Below are 27611 nucleotides of genomic sequence, written 5' to 3'. Positions count from 1 at the left end.
GAAGTAGAGGTAATGCCCTGCCAACATGTCACATTAGAGCTACTGATAGTAGACATTTGGTTTTGCAGTGCAGTCAAGCTGCAAAATACTTTAAAGTATCACCCTACTGCATTCTGTGTGATGCTGGATCATTCATATCAATCTATAGAACAAAAATGATCTCAACCCACATAAAAGCAAAATAAAGAGCTATTCGTCAACAAATTTCTTACAATAAACTGATCTCTTTTCATTAAAATAGCGTGTGTGGAAAAAGAGTGGAGCCAGAACAACAGCAATATACAGCTCGACTGAAAGCATTCATGCCAGGTGTGAGTGATTCGAGCAGTGTAGCTATCGATTGAGGCATATGTTTGCGCACCCCTTCACAACTTAGCTGCGCCTATAAGCCCTAGTGAGTCATATAGCTCAAGGAAAGAAGCAGGAATCATTTTTCAATGCAAATTACATAGCCCAGGGCAAAACACAGCCTAAAGCAGAAGCTGCCTGAATGCAAATCTCCCACTTCCATCTGTTTCCATTCCCTTCAGCTACTGTTGTAAGGGCAGTACTACCTGCCGTAGCTCCACCTGTTTTGCCCCTTGGTCTCTCTTGAGCATAGCTGTTCTTTATAACTGCACAAGCATTGTGCTGACAATACTGATAGAGCTCTCTTTGCCCTCAGGTCATAAATATCCTCAATAAACATAAAACAACTGTCTACTCCTCACACTGAGCCATTCCCACAATGCACAAGTAACTGGCCAAAGTTGTTCTGTACATGACAGACTCTAATTGGATAGCACTGATGCTTAGCTTCTCATTACATTTGTATAGAAGTTGTTTTTAAGACTTTTACAGTATCACCTATGCTTTTGTTTTCAGAGCACATCCAACTGAGGCGAGTACAACAATGTGAAGCTGTCTAAAAAATTGTGTTCTGTAAGGTACATAAGATGAGTTTTTTCACAAGGGCAAAAGGTCTGCAAGGCTGCAAAAGGGCAAAAAGGTGAACTAAACAAAAAGAGTAACTTTGACAGGGAGAAAAAAAACTGTTGAAGTTATACTGTACTCTCTAATGTTAGAGAGCTCTGTGTACATAAAACTGAAGCATACATGTTGCGTTGTCATGGTATCTTTGTATTCAATCTTTTCATTGCTGAGGTTCTGCACAATGGGTTTAATGAAAACTATCTGTTTGGGGGGGGGGGGCTGAAGTCAGAAGTAAAAGGATGGCATCAAACACTGGAGCACAAATAAGACTCACAGGAGAGAAGCTGCCTTGAGCTTAATAGCTGCAACAAGCTGATGTGCTGTCAATGCAGTGTTAAGAAAAACCTATATTTCTGCAATAACAATTGCAAAGTAATTTGGCGATATTATTCTTAAACTGCTGACAAATCTGGGGGATATGCTGACAGTCTTAACACCCTGATGGTGGAATGTGCTATTGATAGCTCTTCTTTAAAAGGCAGCCTATTGACTAAACCAAAGTGGAAATGTGCACTCAGCAGAAATCTCCCTGCAAGAGAAATTGCCAAGACCTCATTGTGACTCTATTGCACACCTGCACACACAGACACACACACGCACACAGCAAAAAAATATGATGTAGCAAGCATACACACAGACGCGCTCACACCTGTGCACAAATGCAGGCCCCTCTTTTCAACACAGGAAAGCCCACAGGAATCCACTTTCCTACCAGTCCACTATCAGTAGAGGTTTCTACACATGCGTCCTACAAAACAGAAGCTCAGCCTCACCAAAATCAGGGCCCACTGCAGAGAGATGATACTGATAACATTTTAACCAAAGAGTGTTTGTAAATGGGTTTTTTTATATTTGTTTTAGCTTAGAATATTATAGTAAATCTCCTATTATTAAACAATCAAGGAAAGTATGGAAAAGTGTGTACAGTACATTAGAATTTTAGATGTCCCTGAACTACTTTACTATGGTTACCACTAGAGATGAGAAGGTATGTAAATTTCACATCAAGATTACAGTGACCAAACACATGGACTATTATTATTATCGTGGTATTTTTAAAATGTGCGACTAGCTTGACAAAAAGTACTGACTGACATGCGCCAAGTTGTATGTAGAAAACTACTAATAAAATGATCAGCCTTCTGCTCCATTTCGTTTGCATAAACATGAAAATAAAAACCTACATACGGACTGAACCACCTCAGAATGTAGTTTTTGACATCCGACCTCAATGCGTCCTGAGAATGTTTTCACCTGTAGTTAGAGCTGTCCGCTTGTGTTTGGATCACTCAGACCGCATGTTACTGCCAGGTCAGAACAGGGTCAATATGCTGACAGCACAATAAGAAGGATGTTCTGAAAAAAACAATGCTGTTCTACCTCTTTCTGTCTGCTGTCTACGTCTGAACGCTAATCAAACTGTGAAACTAGGCTGCGCTGATCAAATATATGATACTGTTTGTGTTTTGGCTCAACAAATTGTCTTGTTTTACAGCTAAACACTACTCTTAAATATGTTTCTGAAAACACTTTATTTGAGAAACGTGCAATAAAGTAACAGAATCGTGATTCATATTTGATCAGCACTGCCTAGTTTCACAGCAATCTGGAATCTAGCAGATGTCATTAGGAGCAGACAGAGAGGGCTATGGGAGCAGAAAGGAACAGAGGGTGGAGATACAGATACGTTACTTTTTCATATTTTGTCTGTCTCACTGTGCTGTCAGGATAAAGTGACAGTTTCAGCAAATGTAGAAATAAAACATTTTTTCATAGAAAGTTACCAATTTCAGCTTTAAGGCATTAAATAGCTGTCTTTCAAATGCAGAGCCTTGGTTCAAGAAAGCTAAAGTATCCTTTGGAAAAACTAATTCAAAGGCTGATGAGCTGTAGGCAACTCCATTGGGAGGGTGGCAGTCAAAAGGAAAGTTGCTTTAGAGGAATCAATAAACTATCACATTATCATTTACAGGGTTATGTTGAGGCCTTGAAGCAAACTGCCTTCTTGATTGTATGAAAGCTATTGTCTGACTGCAACAGGGAGGGACATTTCATTTATACTACTCATCCAGAACTGCCCTACTGACTACAGTTCAATTCACATTACCAATAATAATAAAGCTTTTGATTATCGATTGATAACTATTGGATTTTAATGGTTCCATATGTTGATGTAGAGACTCTCATTCCTAATTCCCACACGTTTTAGCTGTGTACAATTTCCATGCAGTTGAGTTCAGTTTTATGTACAAATGTTTCAGATATTCACCTTTTAAAGGCTCTGTACACCCACACATATGTTTTCACTTATTCTGGCTAATTAGACCTCTGGTCAGGTTGTTGTGGTGGGAATAATGTTAGATATAAGAATGATAAAAGTGTAATTTGTCCCTCCCTAACTCCTGCAGCAAAACTAAGAAGAGATGAGGGGGCTGTCACTCATACAGTCATACAAGCCCAATCAGGCCTGAGAAAAGGTCTAATCAGATAACATAATTAAAATCACCAGTTTTCCATATCTGTGCAGTACTTTTAGCTTGTGCCATCACCCAATATAAAAGAAATGTACAGAAACATGCTCTAGTTGATAATCGCACTGTAGAAAATTATTCCATGGAGCTTTTCCAAGGCACATATTTTCACGTCACATCAGGAAAAAGCACTGGTGCAATTGATAACATAAATCAAGCATTTTATCTGGGTGTTAAAATTGAAATTCCATGGTATTGCAAACGCTAGCTCAATAGAAATGTTTATGAAAACTTAATTAAATTAAGTTAGTAGTTACACACGTCATATCCAGCAACGAAAAGTGAAAATGTTTGCCATGAAAAAATTAATTATTTCTGGAAGATTACTATGCAGTTACATTCTTCAAATGTTATTATTCAAAACTTTTTTATTTACCTTCCTGTATCGGGATGGCAATAGAAATCTCTGTCTTAAAAACCGACACTGTTGCATGGCAAGATACCACTAGGATAGTATACGCAAGGCTCATAGTATGCTGTATGCATCATCATGAATTAGGCAATTCTATGATTTCCCTCTAGGATTGCATCAGAAACATTACTTTATGACATTATCCCTTGTTACTGTGGCTGTAACATGCCATTTCGCATCTCAATGTTGAGCAAATGAATGTGGCGTAACATTACATACCCACTGTGGTGTGTTTAGGTGAAGTGTAGGCATGACATTATCTCAGACATAATGATATAGCACTGATGTGATGTGATGTGATTTGGAGTTTACTTTCTCCACTGCCTTTTAGTAATTTTCCACATTCTGTAATAGGAATAAAAGGCAACTTACCTGATGTGTGACTCATCAACTGGAACATCTGTCAAAATGAGGAAAACAGCATTCATGAGACAAACTATTCCAAAGCAAAGAAAGCACTGAAACATTACAAATGCAACTTTGTCAGATTCCTAGAAAGACAGCATGAAAGACTGTGACTGTGCAGTAATTACGTATCCTCTCTTATTTCTTGTATACAGAAGAGCTTCTCAAAACTTAGAAAACTTGCTTTTGTGGACACTTCCTGTAGGTCTGAGATAGTGTGAGGTAGTCTCAATTATGATTTAGCATAGTTGTACTGTAATGTCATACCTGCTGCTAAATAAATGTCACAATTGATTTACTTTGGATCCCATCGTGTTAACTCATGTCAGCTGGTGAGGGAGGGATCCAAATATCAGCAGCTCTCAGCACTTGATTACATAACAGCAACAGACCTCCACTGTAAACTATTATCAGCGCCTAGAACTCCCCTGATCTCCACAGCCCACTTAATGGATTACTACACATAGACTTGGTAAAAAAGCTTTTTAATTAGGCATTAATCGCTTCACTTTGTCAAACAGGACTTCTCCAAGAACTAAATGTCTTTATCTGGGTGTATAATTACCAGGGCCAACGTTAGCCAGGTAGTGAATATATCATACTTACATCTACATAACTTCATCCAATTAAGAAGAAAGTTAACTCTGCTCTGTCTGCCTGAGGCAATAATTAAATCCTGTCAGATTAAAACCACATACAAGCTGAAATCAATCAAACAGCATGTAGCTATGGGAAACTGATGAGATATATTCACTGCAAAACAAACATAAACTCTCAGAGCCATCTTATCAAAGACAGCTTATTGTACAGTGACTAAGTTTGATGTTTGATGACAGCCCACATGTTGAGAGGATGGAGTATGTGGGTATTGGTTACAGTACAGCAACTTTAACCACTATCCTGTGTCTTTACAAGAACAAAATTGACATAGTGTAAAGTTAATTGAAGCCAGGTGGTGTCAGACAGTCACACCCATCAGCAGTGGTGGAAAATAACATTTACTCATGTTCTGCAGTTTTATTTATTTTCCAGTACCACTCAATATAGGCCAAAGAGAATTTCCCACCTTTATTTGTACTATTTATTTTTTCATCTTAAACTACTTTGTACTTCTACTACACTTTTTACCCCACTACATCTATTTGCCAGCTATGTTTATTTGGACTAATGCTCTTGAGACCCAGCTATTTATTTTTGTCCTCTGTAGTGCACATTTGTTTGTATTCATTCATTCATTCATCTTCAACCGCTTGTCCCTGTCGGGGTCACGGGGGGATGGAGCCGATCCCAGCTGACATCGGGCGTGAGGCAGGGTACACCCTGGACAGGACGCCAGTCTATCACGGGCACATAGAAACGAACAGAGACAGACAACCCTTCACACCTACGGGCGATTTTTGAGTCATCAATTAATATCTTTAATGCTATACGTGTGACTCCATTGAGCCAGTAGTGTGCCTTAAAGAGGACAGCCATAGCTTTCCAATGATATATCATGTGTTACCATGCAAGTTTGACTTTTCCTGTCTTTTGAAAATGGCTGCCATCCACACAAGCACATTTTATGGAAGAAAGAAAGGTAAGCATGATATTCAAATTTAAAATCTTTTTCAGTGTTATATTTTGATTGTTTTCAGTAAGTAAACATCTTAGGAGCATTTCGAGTGAGGGTCAAAACCAACATGTAGGGAAAATGAAGAATAACCTACTCAGATGTGTTCTAGGAAATAGATTGCCACATTTTATTTAATTAATTTAATGAGACAATTATTGTGAAAGAAATTCAGTCCACTTGCAAAAACAGCTCATCTTAAAATGAATAAACAACACCTGTTAATTTAATTAAATCAATTAATTCAGTGTCTTTCTCCTTTCTCTTCTAGGTTCATGCCTGTGTTGGAAGAATACAGAAGTGCAGATGATGGTATCTTAATGAGCCGTAGAGACTGGAGCCCACAGCAGTACTTCCAGCAGTACATTGACCAGAAACAAATTGAGGATCTGTCCTTCTACACCAACCAACGCATGGTACTGGATTCAGGCGGCAGCATGAACACAACGCCAGAAGAAATCAAAACCGGAATCGGTAGGAATCTCAGTGTACATGGCATGCCTTGGATATCCAAGAATTAAAATGTACTGGGCTGCTAAAACAAGAGTCCCGATCATAGCTGACTCAATGACACGTGATCATTTCTACAAGTTCAGATCTTCTCTGAAAGTGGTCAATGATCTGGATGTACCAGAAGAGGAAAAGAAAAAGGATCTCCTCAGGGAAGTCAGACCAGTTATGAAGAGAGTCCTTCAAGGTAGCCTCAACCTACCCAGGCCAACAAAGGTCTGTATTGATAAACAGATGGTTCCATTCACCGGCCGGTGTCCAGTTCGTCAGTTTGTGCCTGGGAAGCCGAATCCAACAGAATTAAAGGTGTTTGTTCTTGCAAGTCCAGGTGGCCTGGTGTTGGACTTTGAAACCTACATGGGAAAGAACACCTTCGCTCAAATCCATCAGACGGGAATAGGTGGTAATTCAGTCAGGCGCTTGACTGAAACAGTTCCCAGAGGAACACTGGTCTACTTTGACCAGTATTTCACTACCATCAGTCTTCTGGATGCTCTTCTGGAAAGGGGCTTTTCTGCTACAGGAACAATTCAGAAGAATCAAATTCCAAAAGAGTGTCACCTCACTGCTGACAAGGTCCTTATCAAAAAACCAAGAGGGTCATCAGAAATGATGGTACAGAGACCACATGAAATTGTAGTCACCTAGTGGATGGACAACAAGCCTGTTGTAATGGCATCAACCGCCCATAGGATTGAGCCCCAGGATACCTGTTCCAGAAGGTCAAAAAAAGAAAAGCAGCAAGTCCAAGTCACAACACCTGCAGTGGTTGTGGAATACAACTTTAACATGGGAGGGGCTGACATGTGCGATCGCATGCTAAACTTCTACAGAATGTCAGGCCGCACCAAGAAGTTGACTGTTCGTACCGTACTTCACTTCACTGATTTGTCCATCACCAACTCATGGCTACAATACAGAGAAGACAGACAGGCCTTGCACTGGCACCGACTTGACACCAGAGCGTGTACCTACAAAGAAGACTTCTCAGTACCTGGAGTTCAAAATCCTCTTGGATGAGGAACTGATAACCCAGGGACAGATAGGTCAACAAGATCTTTGAAATGTGTTCCTTACTACCCTAACACTTAATCTATCAAAAAAAAAAAATTGAAAGACTTTTTTTCCCCTTGGTCTCAGGAGGATATATCAAAACATGTTATCAGCTTATAAATTATGATTCATATGTAAATCATAAATAAATAATATAGAGTGTGGTCTATAACTACTCTGTAAAGTGTCCTGAGATATCTTTTATTGTGATTTGGCTCTATAAATAAAATTGAATTGAATTGAATTAATATGATTAATTGTAAAGTATGTAACATTACATACTTAGTTCCACCTCGACCAGCTTACGTTACACACTAAAATACCCCTACTGTTACAACCGCACATGTTGCATCAGTAATCATAATCCAATATTAAACGAAATGTTATATAAATAATAATATAACACTCTATAAATAAGGCAATTACATCATACAAACTTTTGATACCAGTGTTTGGCAGTATCGTATTAACAGCAAGTTGATAATGCTATTGGTGATTAAGTTAACGTTAAATTAGCTAACTTCAGGTTACTTTTTTCAATAATGTTTTGTACAAATTAATAATTGATAGCTAATTGCATACTATTTTGGCATTTTGGGTGGCTTGTTTTCCGCATTAATGTTGGAAATGTTGATATTATTTTTGCATATTTGTGTTCAGTGTAACGTTACACGCTAATTGACTTAACGTAGTTGCTAGTTTACTGTTCATTGCTGGAGGGCTGGTGTGGGGAAGGCAGTGAGCTTAATTTACTAGGAGGAATACCCTTTGATAAATCGCTGTATACTGTTTCTGCTTATCTTTGGCTGTTTAGTAAGTTACTACCTAGATTCCTACAGTCACCGAGGCTAAGCTAGCCAAGAAAGTTAGCTTAATACCAGGTGTCTCACCTGTTAGCTAAATACTGTATATGGAGGTTGAATGAATGGGGTGAGGTTTTTTTTCTTTACTTATAAAATAAAAAGTCCTGCCCAGCTGTTCTTTGGACCCTCCAACTGACCCCTTCCTAAATAAAATATATATATAGTATATATTATTGATATAGCGCTTTTGTTATTCTTTCTTAATTTCCCCTATTTGAATCTATTTCATGCTGGGTTTTTTTTTTTTTTTAAAACTATCTATTTTTAATTTTTTTATTATAGTAAGAAAAGAGAAAGAAATAAAAAGTAGAACAATAAAAATGTATGTGTCAGGGTGTTGGGTCCGGGGCACCCTGCTGGTCTGTTTGTGAACTGTTGGCCATGCCTTTGTTTGCAGACCATGTGCTTTTGTGTTTGTGGCTGTGACGCCACTCCCCCTGTTTTCCCACCACTTATTGTCCACACCTGTCCTGCCAATTAATTTGCTTGTTACCTTGTTTTCTCCTGCCCAATGATTCGCCTCTGTCTCCCTATTTAAGTTCAGCCTTCTCAGTATCCTTTGTCAGATTGTGCTTGCAAGATTGTGTGCTACACTGCCTGTATTGGATTTACTCTGCCGTTGTTCGGATTACTCTGCCCGTGTTGGAATTACTCTGCCTGTATTGGATTCACTCTGTTAGTTTTTGATTTTTTGTTTCTGTCCACTGCCGGAAAGAGGTTTGCCCTTTCTTACCTGGTTGCTCTGTGGATTGCTCTGCCTCTGTTCCCTGGATACTTGATGGACTTTGTTTATCTAAAACCTTAGTTGGATTTTGTGTCTTCGGAGCTTTGACTCTTCTAAGAACTGGACTAACTGAAAATAAAACCTCTTCATTGAATCTGCTTCACACCTGGTCTGCTTTTGGGTCAAAACCAGCTAGCCTAACAGTATGACAGATGAAGCTGTTAACTAACAATGCATTATGGAGATAAAATTAAATGTGTGCTCCTGTCGCTTGGAGGCTCATAGGGTCAAATGAGTACGCCTGTTTAATCCCATGGCAACATGTCTGCGACCAGCACACATTTCCCTATGTTTTGACCTAAATTGATGTAAGAAGAGAGAAAATTGTGGGAGATTTTTTTGAGGATATTTTTCAGTTCCTCCACACTCTAGCTGTGATGCCACGCACTCTAGGTCTGAACATTCCACCACACACACAACCATTGTAAAATCTTGAACGCCCTAAAAATTTAACAAAACCAAAACTGTGATTAAATTAAATCTGTGCTTCATATCAAAATGCCCATTCAGTCCAAAGAAGTTGCAAATCTCCTGACCCGTTTAAACTTTTAATCGGTTTCTGAGTTAAAGAATGGCGAATGGCTGTGGCCCCAAAGAGGGGTGGTTTTGTGCTTGGTCCATGACGATTTTCCATTGTTGTGTATGTGGAAATATGGCACAATTTTTTGCAATTTTCATGAAAACGGCTTGGCAAATCTTTGTCAAAAATAATAGCACACCATTCCCGATCATTCCACACAATTTCTTGCGCATGTGTTGGAAAGGCTTTCGAACTTTGAATTAAAGTTTTAGGCGGAAGAATATTTGAAAAGGACATTCAAATAGCCCAATATGTGCAAAAATAGCTTAATATTTGAAAAGAATATTAAAAAATCTCAATTTGTGCAACAGTATAACATAGAAGAATATTTGAAAAGAATATTAAAGGGGGGAAATGGAGAAAAGTTGAATAAAAGCATAAATGTGCTTAAAGGCTGAAGCTACACTGCAATGCTGGCTTAAATGTGTAAGTAGAAACTGATATAGCAGGAAGAGATAAAAGAGTGACAACGGGTTTAATAAGTATGAATGTCTATGAAAATTTGAACGATACCATAACCATATAGAAGATGTGGAATATTTTAAGGTTTAAAAATAAGCTGCCAACAGTTTTGGAGGCTTAAATGTTTCAGGTGAAGGTTGAGTAGGAACAGTTGGAAAAGTTAGAATAGGTTTAATTGTTATGCATAGCATTCAGAGGATGAATAATACTTGTAATATATTAGAAAAAGAACTTTGAATATTTGAAGTGTTGTTGATAAGCTGACACTAAACTGCATTGCTGGTGTGTATGGAGAAGCAGTTGATGGAGAAAGACATGTTGAAAAGGGTCTAATTAGTATGAACGGGATTGAACAGATGAATAATACCACTAATGTAGGAAATGTGTTACTTTTAGAATTGAATACAGATTGAGTACAAATCACTAGATAAGAGTTGAAAATGTACGTAAAAGCAGTTGAAAGTTGTGTTAAGATAAGATTTATGGAAAAGGTTTAGCATTGGAAAAAGTATAAGACACTAAATACAGTTACTTTTTGAGTAATAAAAACACTTTTTTATTGTAAAGTATGAAAGAAACCTTAATATTTGAAAATAATATTAAAGCTCAAGATCAGCTGAAATGTCCTTTAAGAGCTTAATATTTTAATATTTAAATGGTTTTGTGTCTGTTTTATTATTTCATGTAATTGATTTGGCAAAGGGAGATAGACAGGCAGACAGGCAGACAGGCAGACAGACAGACAGACAGACAGGGAGAGAGATAGATAACACTGGGAGCTGCTGGTCTTCCACATTAACATCGATGTTATCAAAACATCCGGGATCATACTTCAGTCCTTCACAATAAAATGACAGACTTTAACAGCTCCAAAATACAGGTATACTGTAAAGTTTTAAAATAATTTTTAATGTAAACCACCACCTGAGCCGCTCCGGCTGAGCGTCGCCCAAACGTTCTGACTGCTTTCACTCAAGGTCACTTTTGTTTACTAATTTGACATGTAAATGTCTATGTACAATTATGAAATTTACCTTGTAGATTCTTAAAAGTGTGTAAATAAATTCTACTTTTACTCGGTGCAGATCACCCAGTAACGGTCATCTACTCTGGTTAAATGACACGGAAGGGCTTGTGTACTAGTGGTGCCATCGGAGAACACTTTGGCTCTTGCCACCCGGAAGAACGATTTTTATTGTTGTGACGTCATGGTGAATTGTCATATAGGCTGCTGAAAAACGTATGGAATAATAATAATAATAATAAACAAAATCGCTGAACAGGATAACAATAGTTGAAAATGCTCAAAGCATTCCCACCAACTAGAAAATGCATCTCTTGCAGATAATGCGTGGAAATGCTGAGAAGCTAAATTGTAGCAGTAGTAGTACATGGTAAATGGACTTCTACTTATATAGTGCCTTTCTAGTCTTGGCTAGACTACGCAAGGTGCTTTACACTATTTATCACATTCACCCACACACTGGCTGGAGATTCAAACCGCCGGATCTACATCTACCTCTGATCTACAGCTGCCCTGGTAGAAGTAGAAGCAGTGGTATAGTAAAATGTATTAAATTAATCTAAGTCATTCATAAATAGTTAAATTCATTGGGAACTAGAATATATGTTTATATATTTACACATTTTATTCATGTAATAAATTCACTGAATAGGAAGAATACATTTTATTATATATTTACAAATACAATTTAAATTATTCATTTTTATTATACATTAACTTAATGTTAATATTAATACAATTTTAGACTGAAAATGAGTAAGTTTTAGTAAATGTAACCTTCCTTTCTCATTTTTGTGATAATTGTGACATATCTTGAAAATGGAAGGTCGAAGACACTCAAGGGTGGCACCGTTGGAAAGCCCATACATGACATACAACATATTCAAGGGATCAACTTCCATCTCTCTAGGACCTTCCGTTACCAAGATACTGCAGAAAACCTCTAACTGGAAATTCGCATGATGTATTGCAGGATATATTTTATCACTAAAATTGCATTTTTCTCACCGATAACGCATCGTAAACACCAAGTATGATATATCACTGTGTTGGTCTTGATCTCAGCTAACACAATAATTATTATATATAATTATTTAAAAAATTCCCACCGCAAGAGATGAGTGTTGACTAGTTGAGAATGGAAAGACATGAAGCACATGCTTCCTCTGAGGTAGAAAAAACACTGTGGGCTGATTGGCAGCAACGCACTGTGTGAAGGTTCATTAGTGTGTAAAAAAAAGGAGTATGTTAGATTGTGTTCAGGTTAATATAAATCCATATAAATAATTAAACATTTCAAAACTAAATAAAATAGCTAAAATCTACGTATGAACAGTAATTTCCTTTATATGAAAACATGTTTTAGACTTTACTTAATTCCTTCCTTTAAATATATATATATATATATATATATATATATATATATGTATATAATATATACTGCAACTTATAAGTTGAACACAGCTAAGTTACTTAATTACTTCACAAATGTTACGTTTAGAGGCAAGTACAGTACACTCGATATTGGTGAGTGACTTGTATTTGATATTCAGCAGTGAAATTTACTTGAAAATTTTGAGTGCACATTATTATATTATTATTAGATAGACAGACAAGTTTAAGTTATGGAAAAGTGGAGAGCTCAGACAAACGATTAAGCGTTGCCATGGTGATGAACAGCTTTGCCGCTCAATCAACACACGTTTGTTAACTGCATGCTACTGTGAGTGAAAAAAACCCTGTGAAACTTCTCATCAAAGAAGCCTCAAAAAAGCCTAAACAATATGTGGTATCAATATAATGACATCACGTGAGCACCACAAGGCATTTGTGAACGTATTGATGTATAACTTGTGAGGATAAAGTTAGAAAACATGTGCAAATCAGCGATTTCAAAAACTAGTACTATGTGCTTAAGTCCAGAAATTTTGAGGATGTTGTATGATGGTGTTTAATGGAAGAGAGGCTTGTGACTCTTGTCACTTAGAATCTCACTGAGTTAAATGTATAAGTCTTATTACTTAACAGAGCACATTGACAGAAAATAGACATGATTATCTACATTTTGACCAATAAATTGTGTAAAAGAAGTAACAATTGTGTAAATAAACTGTTTGTTTATTGTTTTGTGATTAAACACTTGTTTACGTTTTACTCTGTGTCTGTGTTTGCATTTGGGTCCCGCTCCTCTGAGTTATTCCCCGCACCGTTCATGACGAAAACGTACGTAAGAAGAATAATAAAGATTCAAATAACAAAGGGTGGAAAAGCTGAAGGCATGCTAAATGCATTTCCACCAATAAGCCCGAGCAATAATAGACTGTGTGCTTTTTAAAACCCCAAGAATTAAAAGCAGTTCTGAAGAGGTGAGCTTTGATTTGAGTTTTTAATACACTGAAGCATTTGGCTAATATCTGCTTAATGGAAATACTGTATTCACACAACAGCCAAGGCACACATTTGAAGTGCTACTTAAGGAAAGTTCTGTATTAGACCATAGGTATTGGTACATTTACTTGAGTATCTATACAGGCGAACAACTAAGATCGATTCAGCACCGTTAAAAAAACTATTACAGAATGTGTTACCTGCAGTAGAACTGCCCTCCTGTCCAGCAGGAGGCGATGTTCTGAGAGGTTGTGTGCAGTCTGTGCCTATTATTTGTGATAAACTGCCTGATGCTTCACTGTCCTCCTTTTTTGACAACTGGACAGATCTTGCAGAGTCAGAGGTCATGCATTTGCTGTTCTCCTTAAGTTTCTCCTCATCTAAGCTGTCCTCAAATGAAAACTCTTCCCCTTGCTCCTCGTCTTCATCCTCTGCATCCTCCTTTGGCGGCTGCTGTTGAGACATCACAGTAGACATAATCCCTGAAAAAAAGCCAAGATGTAAGTGTTAATACTACGTCCCGAAATTGTTGAAAAGTTAAAAGTGATACCTTTAATGAAAAGCTGATTGATACCAAATCAAAAAAGAGTTTGGTATTAAGATATGGTTACTTAAGGCTTTGAATGAGAGTAAGATAACACTAAATCTTCTATAATAATAGAGATACTGAACAATGAAGATAAGGTAAGGTTAAGAGCATTCCTTCTTCAGAGATTTGCAATGTCTCTTCTCCTGCATCTGATAATAAGCGGCACTTAATATGCATTATTATTGCTTGAACCTTAATGTGCTATTTCCTCATTACTGGCATTAATGGTGTGTTGTTCTATGTCCACCCTTCATATGATTTTATTTATTTGGATAAAGGCAAAAAAGGCAAAGGGACTGAAGGACTGGAATGTTCTCTGGTCCGTATAAGCTGCTTAACAAAAACAGAGATGCATGTAAAACACCTTTTAAGATAAAAATCAGTGTTGAACTGAAATGAACTCTTAACACTGCAATGTAATCAAAACATAAAGTTAAACTGAAATTGTCAGACTTGTGGACTTCAGTACACACACTATAGTGTAGTTATTGTTTTCTTGAAGTGCAGAAAACACCTAAAATTGAGTAACTTGTTCAAACTGTTTGATTAAATTAATAAAATAAAACAAAAGAAATGTGCACTTACAACTACTCCACATTTCAGATGCAAAGAGAGAGAAACAGAGTATAATCCTAGCACTATAAACATGACATATGGCTGATAGAGAAACTGTTTGATAAATTAAAGATTTGATGAGGCTTAGTGGCAGATTAATTAAGATATAGATACATCCACTGATGAAAACATATGCCCTAACATTACACCTCAATTAATAGTATAAGACCTCAATTATCTAAGAGGCTTATTTCATCTTGTCTTGAAAGGTATGACAGCAGGAAAAAAACAACTAAATAAATAAGAAAATCCAAACAGGCATTGACAATTTGAAGAGATTTTGGACCCATCGTACTTCCTCAACAAATAGCTGGCCATGCAACTTGTCTGCTGTAATCATGGAAGTTAGAATTGTTGATAGCATATTTTGAAAATAAAATTTCCATCACACATATGTCTGACATACTGTGTTAAAGTATTACACAAAGTGGGGATTTTCTATGACGTACAGACTCTGTTAGTGTAAGTGTACCACTCAATGAACCCAGCATCTGCTTTGCATTTTGATTAGCACTGAACTGTTTCCAGTGCTGGAACATTCTTGAGCCTGACAGGGCAGTTTGCCGGGTCCCTTTGGGAAAATGACAGCATAGAGAGGAGGCGGCTAAGCATGGGCCGGCTGTAAAACTCCTTGTCAGCACTTGTTTTTCATGCAAACAGGTTTACAAAAGCACGCACATCCAGATGATAAATACCAGGTGCCGGACAGAAAAACAAGTGAAAGACTGAAAAATAATTTGCACACTTGATAATGTGCCTATGAATTTATATTGAGTCAAGTTTATTTATACAACACGTTAAAAAACAAACTTTGACAAAGGTGATTAAAAAAAAAACAGGGTGTGGAAATGCATTTCTTCAAGATCATGATTAAAAGGAAAAAATAATAGACAACCTGTTAGACAGGTTGGAGGGAGAGTATTTATTTGTTGTATCTAATTGTTAAAGGGATACTTTACCCATTTTAATTTAGGTCCAGTGTCATGGCATTGTGGGTAGTTGTGTTCAGATGAACTGAGCATCAGAGTTCCATAGAAACAAATTACATGTTTTGTGTCATCATGATCAGACAAAATTAATCTGCATTTCGCATCATCCGGTCAGATTTCTGCAGATCCCTGGCGCTTCTGCAGAGGGTTCCACAAAGGAGAGAGGCCAAACATTGTTCACCTGAGCACAATGCCCACACTGGCATTACACCGATCTGTATAAAAATCCGCAAATTCTCTTTTTCATGAAATATGTTCTATAACTAAGGATGGATGATATGGCAAACATCTTCTATGTCTACAGTATATAGATCATTAAATATCTTGATAACAATTTTGTGATATATATATATATATATATATATATATATATATATATATATCACAAAATATTGCTTGTTTTCTGGTAATTCATTAAATAAATAGTCTAATAATAGTCTATATGAAATAACCACATGGCGTATTTTGTATACTCCTGTGTTTATTAAATACTTAACAAATAAAATGTACTCAGTATTTGAACTTTAGTGCAAAATAAACAATTTAAAGTGAAAATATAGAGAAAAATACATTTTTCCTGCTAAGCACTGACTTCAACATGCATTCACAAACATACAGAGTAAGTAGATTAAGACATTTTAGTTAAAGTGCTTTTTTATCATGAATTTAGACAACTTATAGGGTCACAATATCTTAATATAGGGTGTTATCACAATATGATTACATTAAAAGGCGACACATTATCATATTGAATTATTGTCCAGACCTAGAATGTGGAGTCTAAGAGATGCAACGTATTCTCATCAACAGGTTTGTATGAAATGTTACGAAAAGTTATGCCCAAAAATCAGTATGATATCTTGTGAATCGACCAGAAGTGGACGGTGAAACAGCAATATGAAGGGGAATGCGATGGTTACGTTTAGGGAAACAGAAGGTGTCAGCTATGTGACCGATTAAGTTTAGGCAACAAAAGGTGATGGTTTGGGTAGGCATCTAAACAACTTGGTTAGGATTAGAAAAAAGGTTGAACTTCCGGGACACAAACACCACTGCCGGGATCCAATTTCCTGTCCCCTGGGTTAAAGTCCAATGTTTTGGGACCCATTCACCACCCTGACCTACCTCCCTCATTGAAGATTAGCAGTCTTTTATGACATCCCCGGCTTTTAATACGTGGTGTACACTATGCTTGCTGACAGCTGAATCCTGAATTGCCACCATATGTGTTGAATAAGTCTTTAAATGCGTGTGAAAATAAAAGTTAGGCTATGTAAAGCAATCGCTGCTTTCTTTAGAAATAGTTTCTCTGCATGTTTATGATATGCCACTGCAGCCTTTAGACCCAGCCACCTCCTCTGGACCACAAACAATTGGCCCACCCATTGGTCGAATCAACAATGACTCTTTTGTGGAGGGAAAACTTATGCTCAGCCTCAGAAAGCATTGTTTTGACATTCGTCACTGCAGCACCGATTAGCTCACAGGTCATTTTCTCCATGGCCCGGGCAGTCTATGGTATGGCTTATATAACTTCAGCGGCAGCAAGCAGCGTCCTCTTTTAAGGAACGTTATCAAATCATTATTGAAAATTTTGGCCAATGTATTTCCACAGATGACAGCCATGCTCCATGCTGACTGAGCAACCATTCTTGATTATTCACTGAAGTGAATAGGTTTGAACAAGCGCTAGAGCACGCTGACATCTTGGGAGATATAGTTGATATTCTCAAATTATTACAATCAACAAGGCAGCTGTTACCTTGAATAAAAGTTCGGCTCAATAACACAAATACAGAACTGGAACCAAAAAGTTTTTCACTTAAAATAACCCTCCTCGGAATGAATATGACAGGTATTTAGAGCAAATTTCTTTGAGAAAGGCGTTTGGACAAGCCATCAAACATACTCTAGCTTAGAAAAATAAAGAGCCCCGGGAGTGGAGCTGTTTGAAAGCTATTCTTGAGGGGAAAATAAGATACATCACAGAATAGAGATGAAACCAACTCCTACACACCCTGTCCCTGACCTACATAGGGCTATGTAAAACTCTCCCGCTGTGTACCCAATGTGCTAATGAGTGGAGGGATGTGTGAATAGAGGAAAGTAAGGTATGTGTACAATGTCATGGATGATCCATGGTACACCAGGTGACATGAGTGTATATTCTGATTAAAAACCTCAAACATTATATGATGTCTGTTTTAAAGTTTTTAAGTGTAGCTATTACTATTCACTGGTGGGGTTTTTTCCCCTTCATGACCTTTCCAGATTGCATAATCCTTGATTACAGAATTGGATCTTGTGTGTATTTGGCATCTGATATATGTTGCCTGATTTAATATCGAATCCCTTTAAAAAATGAAATGATTTCACAGGGTTTTAAAAAGAAAGTGTTTACTAACCAGAAACTCTATTCAAAGCTTTCACTCAGGATTTTTTGACATCTGCTGGGCTGCATTTTTAGGTCTATTCCAAACGTACATCGGTATCTTTGTAAGCAAGTTTTTCCCTCCTCCATTCTCATAAAAAAATCCTGTCCACACAAGCACTGTTTAAAAAACATCACACACTTCAAATGAAAACGCAAAAACACAATTAAAGCACTGTTAAGAACATGCCAACCAACAGGCGGCAATATATCCTTAACCCTAAAGCCATAATGATAAATATAACAATAACCATGTAAGCATCCACACTGATGAATGATCACACACACATACAGTGGCGCCAAGCAGTCGCTGTGCTCTCCAGCTGTGTTGGAGCCCCACATGTCGCACGTCTTCTGCATCATTGTAGCCTGGCATCAGCAGACTAATCTCGAATGCATATTAGTCTAGGCCCTCTCTCTCATTTTCGATTCCCAAGGGGCGCAATCAACAGTGCAGAGCAAAATGCTTCTAGACGCAATTGGACAGAAACACAACCAATCAGAGCTACAAAACAGTGATGCTTTTCTCAGTGGAAACCACTTGCAATGACAGCCAAACACCACACCACCACTATGTTTCTGAAAAAAATTTCTGAGAGAAATAGGCAATACAGTAACAGAATATCGAGCCGCATTTGGTCAGCGCTGCTTAGTTTGACAGTTTAATATGAGTTTTGTGAGCCTGAAAAACCGCACTGAACGAACCTGCACACTGGATGGTGACGGAATAATCTAAAACCAGCCCCACATGAGAAAAACAGTTGTGATTGGTCCTTTCATTGTCAATTTGATTGGCTGTCAGTGTTTCTATCTATAATCAAATCACTCTGAAAGTGATCCCACAGATGTTGTTCACCACTGTACCTGTTGTGCTACATAGTTAAACTATATAGTTCATTATCATTCTTGATGTGGACGGCTCTTTAATCTCTGCTCCCTTTTGTAAAGTATTTCATTTCAAAAAAAAAAAAAAAAAAATGAAATGACAGGGTTTCAGAAGAAAAAGAAAAAAAAGAGTTATCCACTGATTAACAGAGTGCTGTGTTTTACCAACAGCAGACAAACCTCACAGCCATTGGTAAGTGGCAGTCGGGTATATCAATAGACAATGGCAGAGAGCAGCAGCTGGTGACAACTGAACAAACAGCACTGGAAAATCTAACAGAAAGTCACTAATAGCAACGCCACTTAAGGCTTTTTCTTAACGTAAAATGGCACACAAACACTCTGCAGACAATGAGAGAACAGCAGACCATTGAAAACAACAAACCGTTCCGGGCAGAGACATTTCTGCCTTTAACAGTGCTTCGTTCTCCAGCTTCCCTGAGGACTTCCTATCAGGAGATACGAATGTGACTTGGCCAATTTGGGAACCGCAAACAGCTCCTTGAGAACAGAAGGAATATATCTTTCTCTGGCTGTCAAAAGGCGTAACAATTTGAGTGGGAGGCTGTTCACAGACATTTGTGGATTTCATGAATTTATTTGAACATAATGTTGCCCTTTCAAAGATTTTTAGAATACAGAAGAAGCCAAGTCTATTGCATTTTATATTATGGATGTTATGAATATTTTAAATGTCACTTAAAATCAATTTCTGGAGACTGCGTGCCAAAAGCCATGGGAAATATCACACTACACTGTAAACAAAACATAATTAGAAGGTTATCTATGCATATTTGAGATACTTGCCCCCAGGTTTGCCATCATGTTGTCACTGTTCAGACATTCAGGGAGATATTATTCATTCAGGAGCCAGTATGGCCTTCATATGTCCTCTGCTGTAGAGCTCAGCTCCAGTAGTGTCAGTCCACAACAGCAGTGATGTGCTGATGGTGTCCCATTAGTCAAGGACACAGTGGGGGTAACCGCCACCTCCCATCTGGCATTTGAAATAGCGTTCTGGACTCATGTGTGCTGTAATGTACAAACACTGAAAAGAGATAAGAATGTCCTCCAGAATGTGTTAACTTGACAATGCTTTAGTTTATCAAGTAAAATACTTCTGAAATATCAATATGGGTCCAGATAAGACTGAACCAAGTATTTATTTGAATACTTTTTGTAAACAGGGTGAATGTTACACTCATCTCAAAAACGTGCACAGGCGCGGTATCAAAGAAACTAAGGCAAGAATCAAAAAAAAAGATTGGAAGACTATTAAAAGCTCTGTTTTGATCTAACAGAGATATTCATCAGTCATTTGTTAAATGATGCCCTATGGAAGCTGCACAATTAAAATTAGTGGGAGCTTATAGTGTTTGAATTAGCACACACGTTTTAAGCATATGACAAGTTTAGTGTGACTAATAAATCCTGTAAAACAAAGTGACTGCTGTATCTGAAGAGGCTTGACTGGGTTGTTGATTAATGCCAACGGCTCAACAATTACCTTTCTGTGTCAGTGTTGCTGGATTTCAAAACCCCACCAAAAAAAGAACAATCTCACTCAGGCTCTTCCCTTCTCCCACCATATATTTTAAACTACACTATTGTGCAGAACCAAAAGTATTTAACTCTTTATTAGGGAACCTCATCTTGTTGCATCATTGTTATGATTATCTCAAGAATCCATCACAGGCTGAAGGCTGTCACAGAAACTTGTGTAGGGGAGGATAAGTTTAATAAGTGCTGCCATCCAAACTGACAGCTGGTAGAAATGGAGAAAATAAATGAGTTACTCAAAGGACTGAAGGGACTTTTTGACTGGTGTCTTGTTAGCCTTCTCATTATTCCAATGTAAGAAAAGTGTTACCACCAACACATCTCTTCTAACTCATCGAGATAGATATCTCTGTCCTATGCACATGCTGCACTTTAAAGGGGTACCCTGGCAAAAAAGAATTGGATGTCCATTAAGTTTTGGGACTAACAAAAAAGTTGAAGTTCAAAAAGCAATGGATCCTCACTGATCAAACTAAGGGTGGCGCAGAGAAAGTGACATAAGAAAAGGGACTGGTGGATGCTGTTCTAAAAAAAGGATCAATAAGTTAGTTATCATTGTTTAAAGTACTTATCAACACAGTCAGCAGGTGGAGCAGTAGGCACTTTAAAACACTTAGTGCCACTGATTGCTAACCTGGAAACCAGAGGAATCTGCCAGACTCATGTTTCAGTTGATCCGGCAGATACGTCTGGCCCCTTTGCTATTCAGACAGATTTCAATCCAATCACAACTGTTTTTCTCATGGTGATTGGGTTTAAGATGATGGCTGACAGCATCACCGCTCAGTCTGCGGGTCCATTCAGCACAGTTAACCAACTCACAAAACTACGATCAAACTGTCCAAGCAGGCAGCACTAACCAAATATAACTCGACTGTCCATTTTATGTATTGCTTCTTTCTCACATAAAATGTTTTCAGAAATTCATTTTAGTGAACTGTTTATCTGCAAGGTTTGTGGCTGCCATTGTTTTACACTGAACAAGCACTGCTGTTTTGTTGCTGTGACTGGTTGTACGTAACCTTTTTATGGCTCTGATTCTATTCTAGGTCCAGAAGCATTTTGCTCTGCACCATTGATAATGCTCCTTGGAATTTGAAAATGTACTGTTATCGCCCAGACTGATACGCATTTGGGATTAGTCTGGTGATGTCAGACTAACTGATTGCTGCAGGTTAGCATGAAAAATCGTCATGAACTTGCCTGAGAATCATCATATTTATACGTTTTCCTCAGTTTCAAAGTTATTCAGTGATAGTTGTCTGTACATTTATGGCTATATTGCAAAATAGGCTAAAATAGTCTGAGGATGGTCCAAAATCTCAGACAAAACCCTGTCCTGATGCAACAAATAGTTAAACACTACATGCACACGCCTTTCAAACTCCAGACTTCGAGTTTTCCAACCCCAAGCTGACATGTCATCATAGTTATTTTAAGAGAATTTCAGACTTGACACAGCTCGTCCTCCAGAGCCTCAGAAGAACTGTAATAGAATTGCTTTCACAGGCATTAATTATCCCCATGACACATGAAGTCCCATTTTATGTGTCATATCCGTTGAAGACTTATTTTCTTTCTTTACATTAAAGGTTGGCTGACACACAGACCAGTTTATTAAAACCTGTCTTACTTTGTATTTTTAATAAACAGCCTCACTAACTCCTGACTGTAGGATTTCACTACCAGTGAGCTCAAATATTTTTGCACAAAGTCTCCTGTATGTTAGATTTGTTAATTGTGCATATTAGAAATAGTAAAGATTCATAGGAAAGAGTCCAAATTTAAAAGGTGAATCTATTTTCCATTCAAAGACAAAGCACTAGGATGAAGATTCGAGATGAAGAGTGCTGAGAAGATATTAGCTATCTTATCTTGCTCTTGGACAAAAGAATGGCTACAAGTACAACAACTATCAACCAGTGGCCCTCACATCTTACGTCATGAAGGTGCTGGAGAGACTGGTTTTGGTCAACCTGAGGCCGCAGGTGAGAGCCCTGCTAGACCCTCTGTAATTTGCCTACCAGCCCCACTTGGGAGTTGATGACGCTGTCATCTACCTGCTGCAACGAGCCCATTTGCACCTGGATGGTGGATGAGGTACTGTGAGAATCACATTTTTTGATTTCTCTAGTGCTTTTAACACCATCCAGCCACTGCTACTGGGGGAGAAGCTGCGGGTGATGGAAGTAGATGACACAATGATCTCCTGGATTACTGACTACCTGACAGGCAGGCCACAGTTTGTCCGTATGGGCAGTGTTCTGTCTGATGTGGTGGTTAGTGATAAAGGAGCTCCACAGGGGACTGTACTGTCTCTTTTCCTGTTCACCTTATACACCACTGACCTTCAGTACAACACTGGGTCGTGTCACCTGCAAAAGTTTTCTGACGACTCGGCTGTTGTTGGGTGTATAAGTGAGGGACAGGAGGAGGAGTACAGGGCACTGGTGGACAACTTTGTGAAGTGGACTGGACAATATCACCTGCGGCTGAACATCAGCTACACCAGAGAGATGGTGATAGATTTCAGGAAGAAGAGGATGACGGCTTTCCAACCTCTGTGCATTCCGGGAAAGGATGTGGAGGCAGTGGAGGATAACAAGTACCTGGGTGTTACCATCAACCGCTGACTGGGCTGGAGATCTAACACTGAAGCTGTTTACAAGAAGGGGATGAGCAGACTTTACTTCCTGAGGAAGCTGAGATCCTTCAACGTGTGCAGCAAGATGTTGGAGATCTTTTATCAGTCTGTGGTGGCCAGTGTAACAGACTCAACAAACTGATCAGGAAGGCTCTGACTCTGTGATTGGCTGCAAACAGGACACTCTGGAGGCTGTGGTGGAGAGGAGGACACTGAAAAAACTGTTATCCATCATGGATAATCCTCTCCACCCTCTCCAACTCACACTGGTCAGACAGCGGAGCACCTTCTCCAAAAGGCTGCTTCTGCTTCGCTGTCGTACCAATAGATTCAGGAAATCTTTCCTGCCACAATCCATCACTGTATATAATAACTCTCTCACCTCTGCCTGGCAGAGATATCTGCTCTCTCTACTGTTTTGTTGTATACATCATTATTGTTATTATTGTTATAGTATATTTTGCATATTTTGTTGTATATATTATTATTGTTTATTGTTAATAGCACACTGTGCACTGTATATATACACTATGTATATATTTGATTCTATTTATGTTATGTACAAAGTTTTTATTTGCTGACCCACTACTGCTGCTGTTACAAAATAATGTCCCAGTCTGGGATCATTAAAGTAATTCTATTCTATTCTATTCTATAACTGAGACACAACACAAGTACAGAACAACAGTAGTTATTTGAACCACACTTACTCAGATCTATAGAGTCTGATGTTAACATTCTCTGACATGCAGTTTTCTGCATTTGCAGTGACTCTGCAGTTGCCTTTGGCATCAGTCAATGTGTTTGTCTAATGTTATTGTAGAGCCTCAGGTAGCAAGGCCTGCGTTCACTTTCATCAGTGCAACAGAGCAGTGCTGCTCCTTTGATGTGCCCGTCAAATCAGATACCATCTTTGAAAATACACTCCTGAATGAAGTGCTTAGTCTTTATTTAGGGCAGGCACTTTGAACAAAATGGCTAGCAGTTGATTGGATGAACCACCTGTCAATCAAACTCTTGCCAAAGTCAGTCAGTAGAAAAGTGAAAACATCTTTTCCATCGTGAGAAGCTTTCAGTACTGTTCTTTGCTCTTCTTTCAATGAAGAAACACTCTCCAGTTCTGATACAACTGATGTTTTTTGCAGTATCTACGCTAATCTCTTCAGGTGCTGCCAATGTTGTTTTGAATCAACAGTCGGCCAGCACACACACCTAAACCATGCCCATAGCTGCGAGTAGCTCCTCACAGGTTGGTCTGGACTGCTGGTGGTTCAGACCCAGGCATTACTTGAAGCCTGACAAGATGTTTTTGTGTGATCTTTTGATATCGGTTATAGTTGAGTTTCTTTGGACTTGAGAGTCTGGTTTGGGTAACATAATGCAAATGTAAAGCCGCGTTCACACCAGACGTGAATGCCGCTGATAATTCTTGGACTATTCATGTCTTTCACGTCATTAGAATGATTTGAACTCGTCGCTGTTTGGAATATCGCGTCACTATGTCGCCTGAAAAGTTCAATATTTTCAACTTTATTCGCGTCACTTCAGATGTGGCGCTTCAGGCGCACCACTTCAGATGCGCCAGAAGCTCCATTCTCACTGCCTCTGCCTGAATCGCATGTCATCACACCATTTACATTGATTTTCAATGTAGAGTTGTCGCTTAATTCGCATCATTGGCGTCTGGTGTGAACGCAGCTTAAGAAAACATTGTGGAAAAGCCTCATGTTACAAACATCCCTTAATACATTCGATTAGTCAACTATCTGACATTCCCAAAGGGATCTAGTCAGTGTGTAATACAGCACACCTTTAAACATTTCACAGGCGTGTCACAACTATCAAATGACTGATGTACTTGCTTTGCATGTGTACTTGTGACCGTGTGAGTAGTGAGAACTTTTCATGGGTGAATGCGTGGCAAAAGGGAAAGGGTTTCCATTGATAGTGAAGTCTTTGTGGAGCTTCAGGCCATGCATGCATGGATTGTTAATGTCTGTTGAAAGTGCTGGGCTGTGACTAAGGAGAAAAAAATCTGATACAGTGAATCCATGGAGATTCTTCTGTTTTGGGGAGGGGGGGCATCCGGTAAGTGAAGAAGAAACAGAGCCCTAGCTCAAAATGCAAATTACTTGGTCAGAGGTCCCTGAGCTCCCCCCTCACCCATCTCCTCCCTGTCTCCCCTCTATTCTTATATAGAAGCAGCTTGAAATCCATCTGGGAGGGGCTATTGTAGTGCGGGAAGCAACCGTCAAACTGGAATGGTTAAGGCCTGGCCCTGGCCATGGGATCTCTTTTTATAGCCTGAGGCTGGAAGAGCTGTTCAGTGCTGCTGAAAAACAGTCGGCCAGAGGTGTGGGTCTGGGATGACCTGCCAATCTCTCACTCATCCTTCCTGGTGTCTGTCTCAGGAACTGCTGCTATCATAACAAGGCCTCACGCTCTGTAGCCCTGCCGGCTCTCTCAGGCAGGCTCAGGTTTAATCGTCCATGATGGTGTGTACTCTGCCAAAGGGCCACACGGGTATCTGCAATTCCCATCCTCTCCTCCTCCACATTGCCGTGACCTCTCGGCTGCTCCTATAGCTGTCGGACTGAGACAGAGAGGCACAAACCAGTACACCCACCCCCAACTGCACTCCATCAATGGCCCCTTTGGACAAAGCTGCTGTCTTTGCAACATGCTAACCATGCTGAGAGTGAGGAGATAGAGAGAGGCTATAGACAGAATGAAGGAAGAAAAGAGGGAAATTGTTAAAAAGGACAACAAATATATGCCTCTCACCTCCTTGTATTCAGTAGTATGTCCTCTGAGAAGCTTCAGGCACTCCCTGGTGACCCTTTAATCCTGGCAACCTCCCATAAACTCTCAGTTTTTATCACACTGCCGGGTCCAGCACAGTCATCCTAATGGTCTCCTGCGAGGGCTGCAAGTGGCAGAAAACAGATTGGAATTCTCCCGTGCTGTTTACTTTCCCACAACTTCTTCCCTGCACTGTGTGCACTAGCAGCTATAGATGAGGTAACCCTCTTTGCTCCCTCCCCTATCTCGCTACCTCCTTCTGCTTGTGTTCCTCCCTCTATCTCCCCTCTCTGTCCCTCTCTTTTTTAGATGGGTCCTTTCCCCCCACTCAGCCCCTCCAGTCTCATTCTGTCCTTCTTTCTTTGGTTTTCTCCCTCCTACCACCCTCCAGACCCCTGCTGCTGCCCAGACAGCAGCACAAAGCAGGGTGAGGGCTCTCAGAAACAACTGGCCAATGGCAGAGTGACAAAGTCAAGCATGCAGCCAATGAAAAGCCTAGAGGGCCACATTTGTACCAATCAGGAGAGTGATACATAACAAGAGGGCTGTTCAAAAGGAATTAGGGGCAGGGCTGTCTGAAAGCACTTCCTGGGACTGAAGTTCACTGTTCACACTGTGCTGTAGTCATCTGTGTGAGTTTATCATTAATGACTGAGATTTCAAAAGAAAAGGTAAACAGTTTATGAGATTCAAATGGGGTATCCAAATGAATTGGAGCAAATGTGATACTTTTGATTACATTTACAAAAGTAAAATTATACTTTAAAATAATAGTTCACCATATTAGTATTTTGCATAAAAAATATAAACTCTGATAGCTCTATGAAAGTTTTTTTGTCAGCATTTAAGCATGAGCAGCATTAGTTTTTGGTTTCTGTTTAACCTTTATTCAATCAGGAAATGTCTTGAGGGACATCATACACACAAACACACACACACACACACACACACACAGACACACACACACACACACACACACACACACACACACACACACACACACACACACACACACACACACAATTATATCCTTGTGTTCAGGAAATAATCCATGAAAACATTGAGTACATAGAATAAAAGTATCAAAGGGTAGCCTCTGAAACTTAAGAATATGAAATATGCTGAAAAAAGCAGAACAAACTTAATGTCATCATATTTTTGATGACTGTGTAAAATGTGTGTGTTTGTGTGTAGTTTTATCGGTCTGTAAATGGGCACCCTGGTATCCAAGTTAACTTAAATTCCAAGTTTTAGTGATGCAACAAACAGAGTTTTAGAGCAAAAACCGAGGCAAATTATCCCCCACTTCCTAAAAGATGCTATGGTTTGAAAAATGTCTGTTCAACAATCCTTTTAGTTTGGATTTGCTTTATTACTTTGGGCCATAAACTGGCCAAAGTGCTAATTTAATCATTTGATTGTTTCTCATCGGGTCACTTATTTACTTACACAGCAGCCATGATCACCTGTTTCAAATTTAACTTTATTATGCCCGAGGGA

At 38.8% G+C, this 27611-nt stretch overlaps 1 protein-coding gene across 2 annotated transcripts in view; it reads right to left on the bottom strand.

Annotated features, from left to right (window-relative positions):
* arhgef10la (Rho guanine nucleotide exchange factor (GEF) 10-like a) overlaps positions 1 to 26280 on the bottom strand; it is a 148124-nt gene extending 121844 nt beyond the window's left edge. For both annotated transcript variants that reach the window (XM_083939748.1, XM_083939749.1), the window contains exons 1-3: positions 26094 to 26280; positions 13797 to 14078; positions 4288 to 4315 (exon numbers count right to left, since the gene is read on the bottom strand). In XM_083939748.1, coding sequence (XP_083795874.1) covers positions 4288 to 4315; positions 13797 to 14073 — 305 coding nt within the window. In that variant the 5' untranslated portion in view covers positions 14074 to 14078; positions 26094 to 26280. The remainder of the gene's footprint in view (positions 1 to 4287; positions 4316 to 13796; positions 14079 to 26093) is intronic.
* Positions 26281 to 27611: the final 1331 nt, after the last annotated feature.

This window comes from Echiichthys vipera (assembly GCF_963691815.1).
Source record: "Echiichthys vipera genome assembly, chromosome: X".
NCBI lineage: Eukaryota > Metazoa > Chordata > Actinopteri > Perciformes > Trachinidae > Echiichthys > Echiichthys vipera.
Note: the sequence above shows the minus strand (reverse complement) of the source record. Positions and strands in the feature narration are given on the sequence as shown.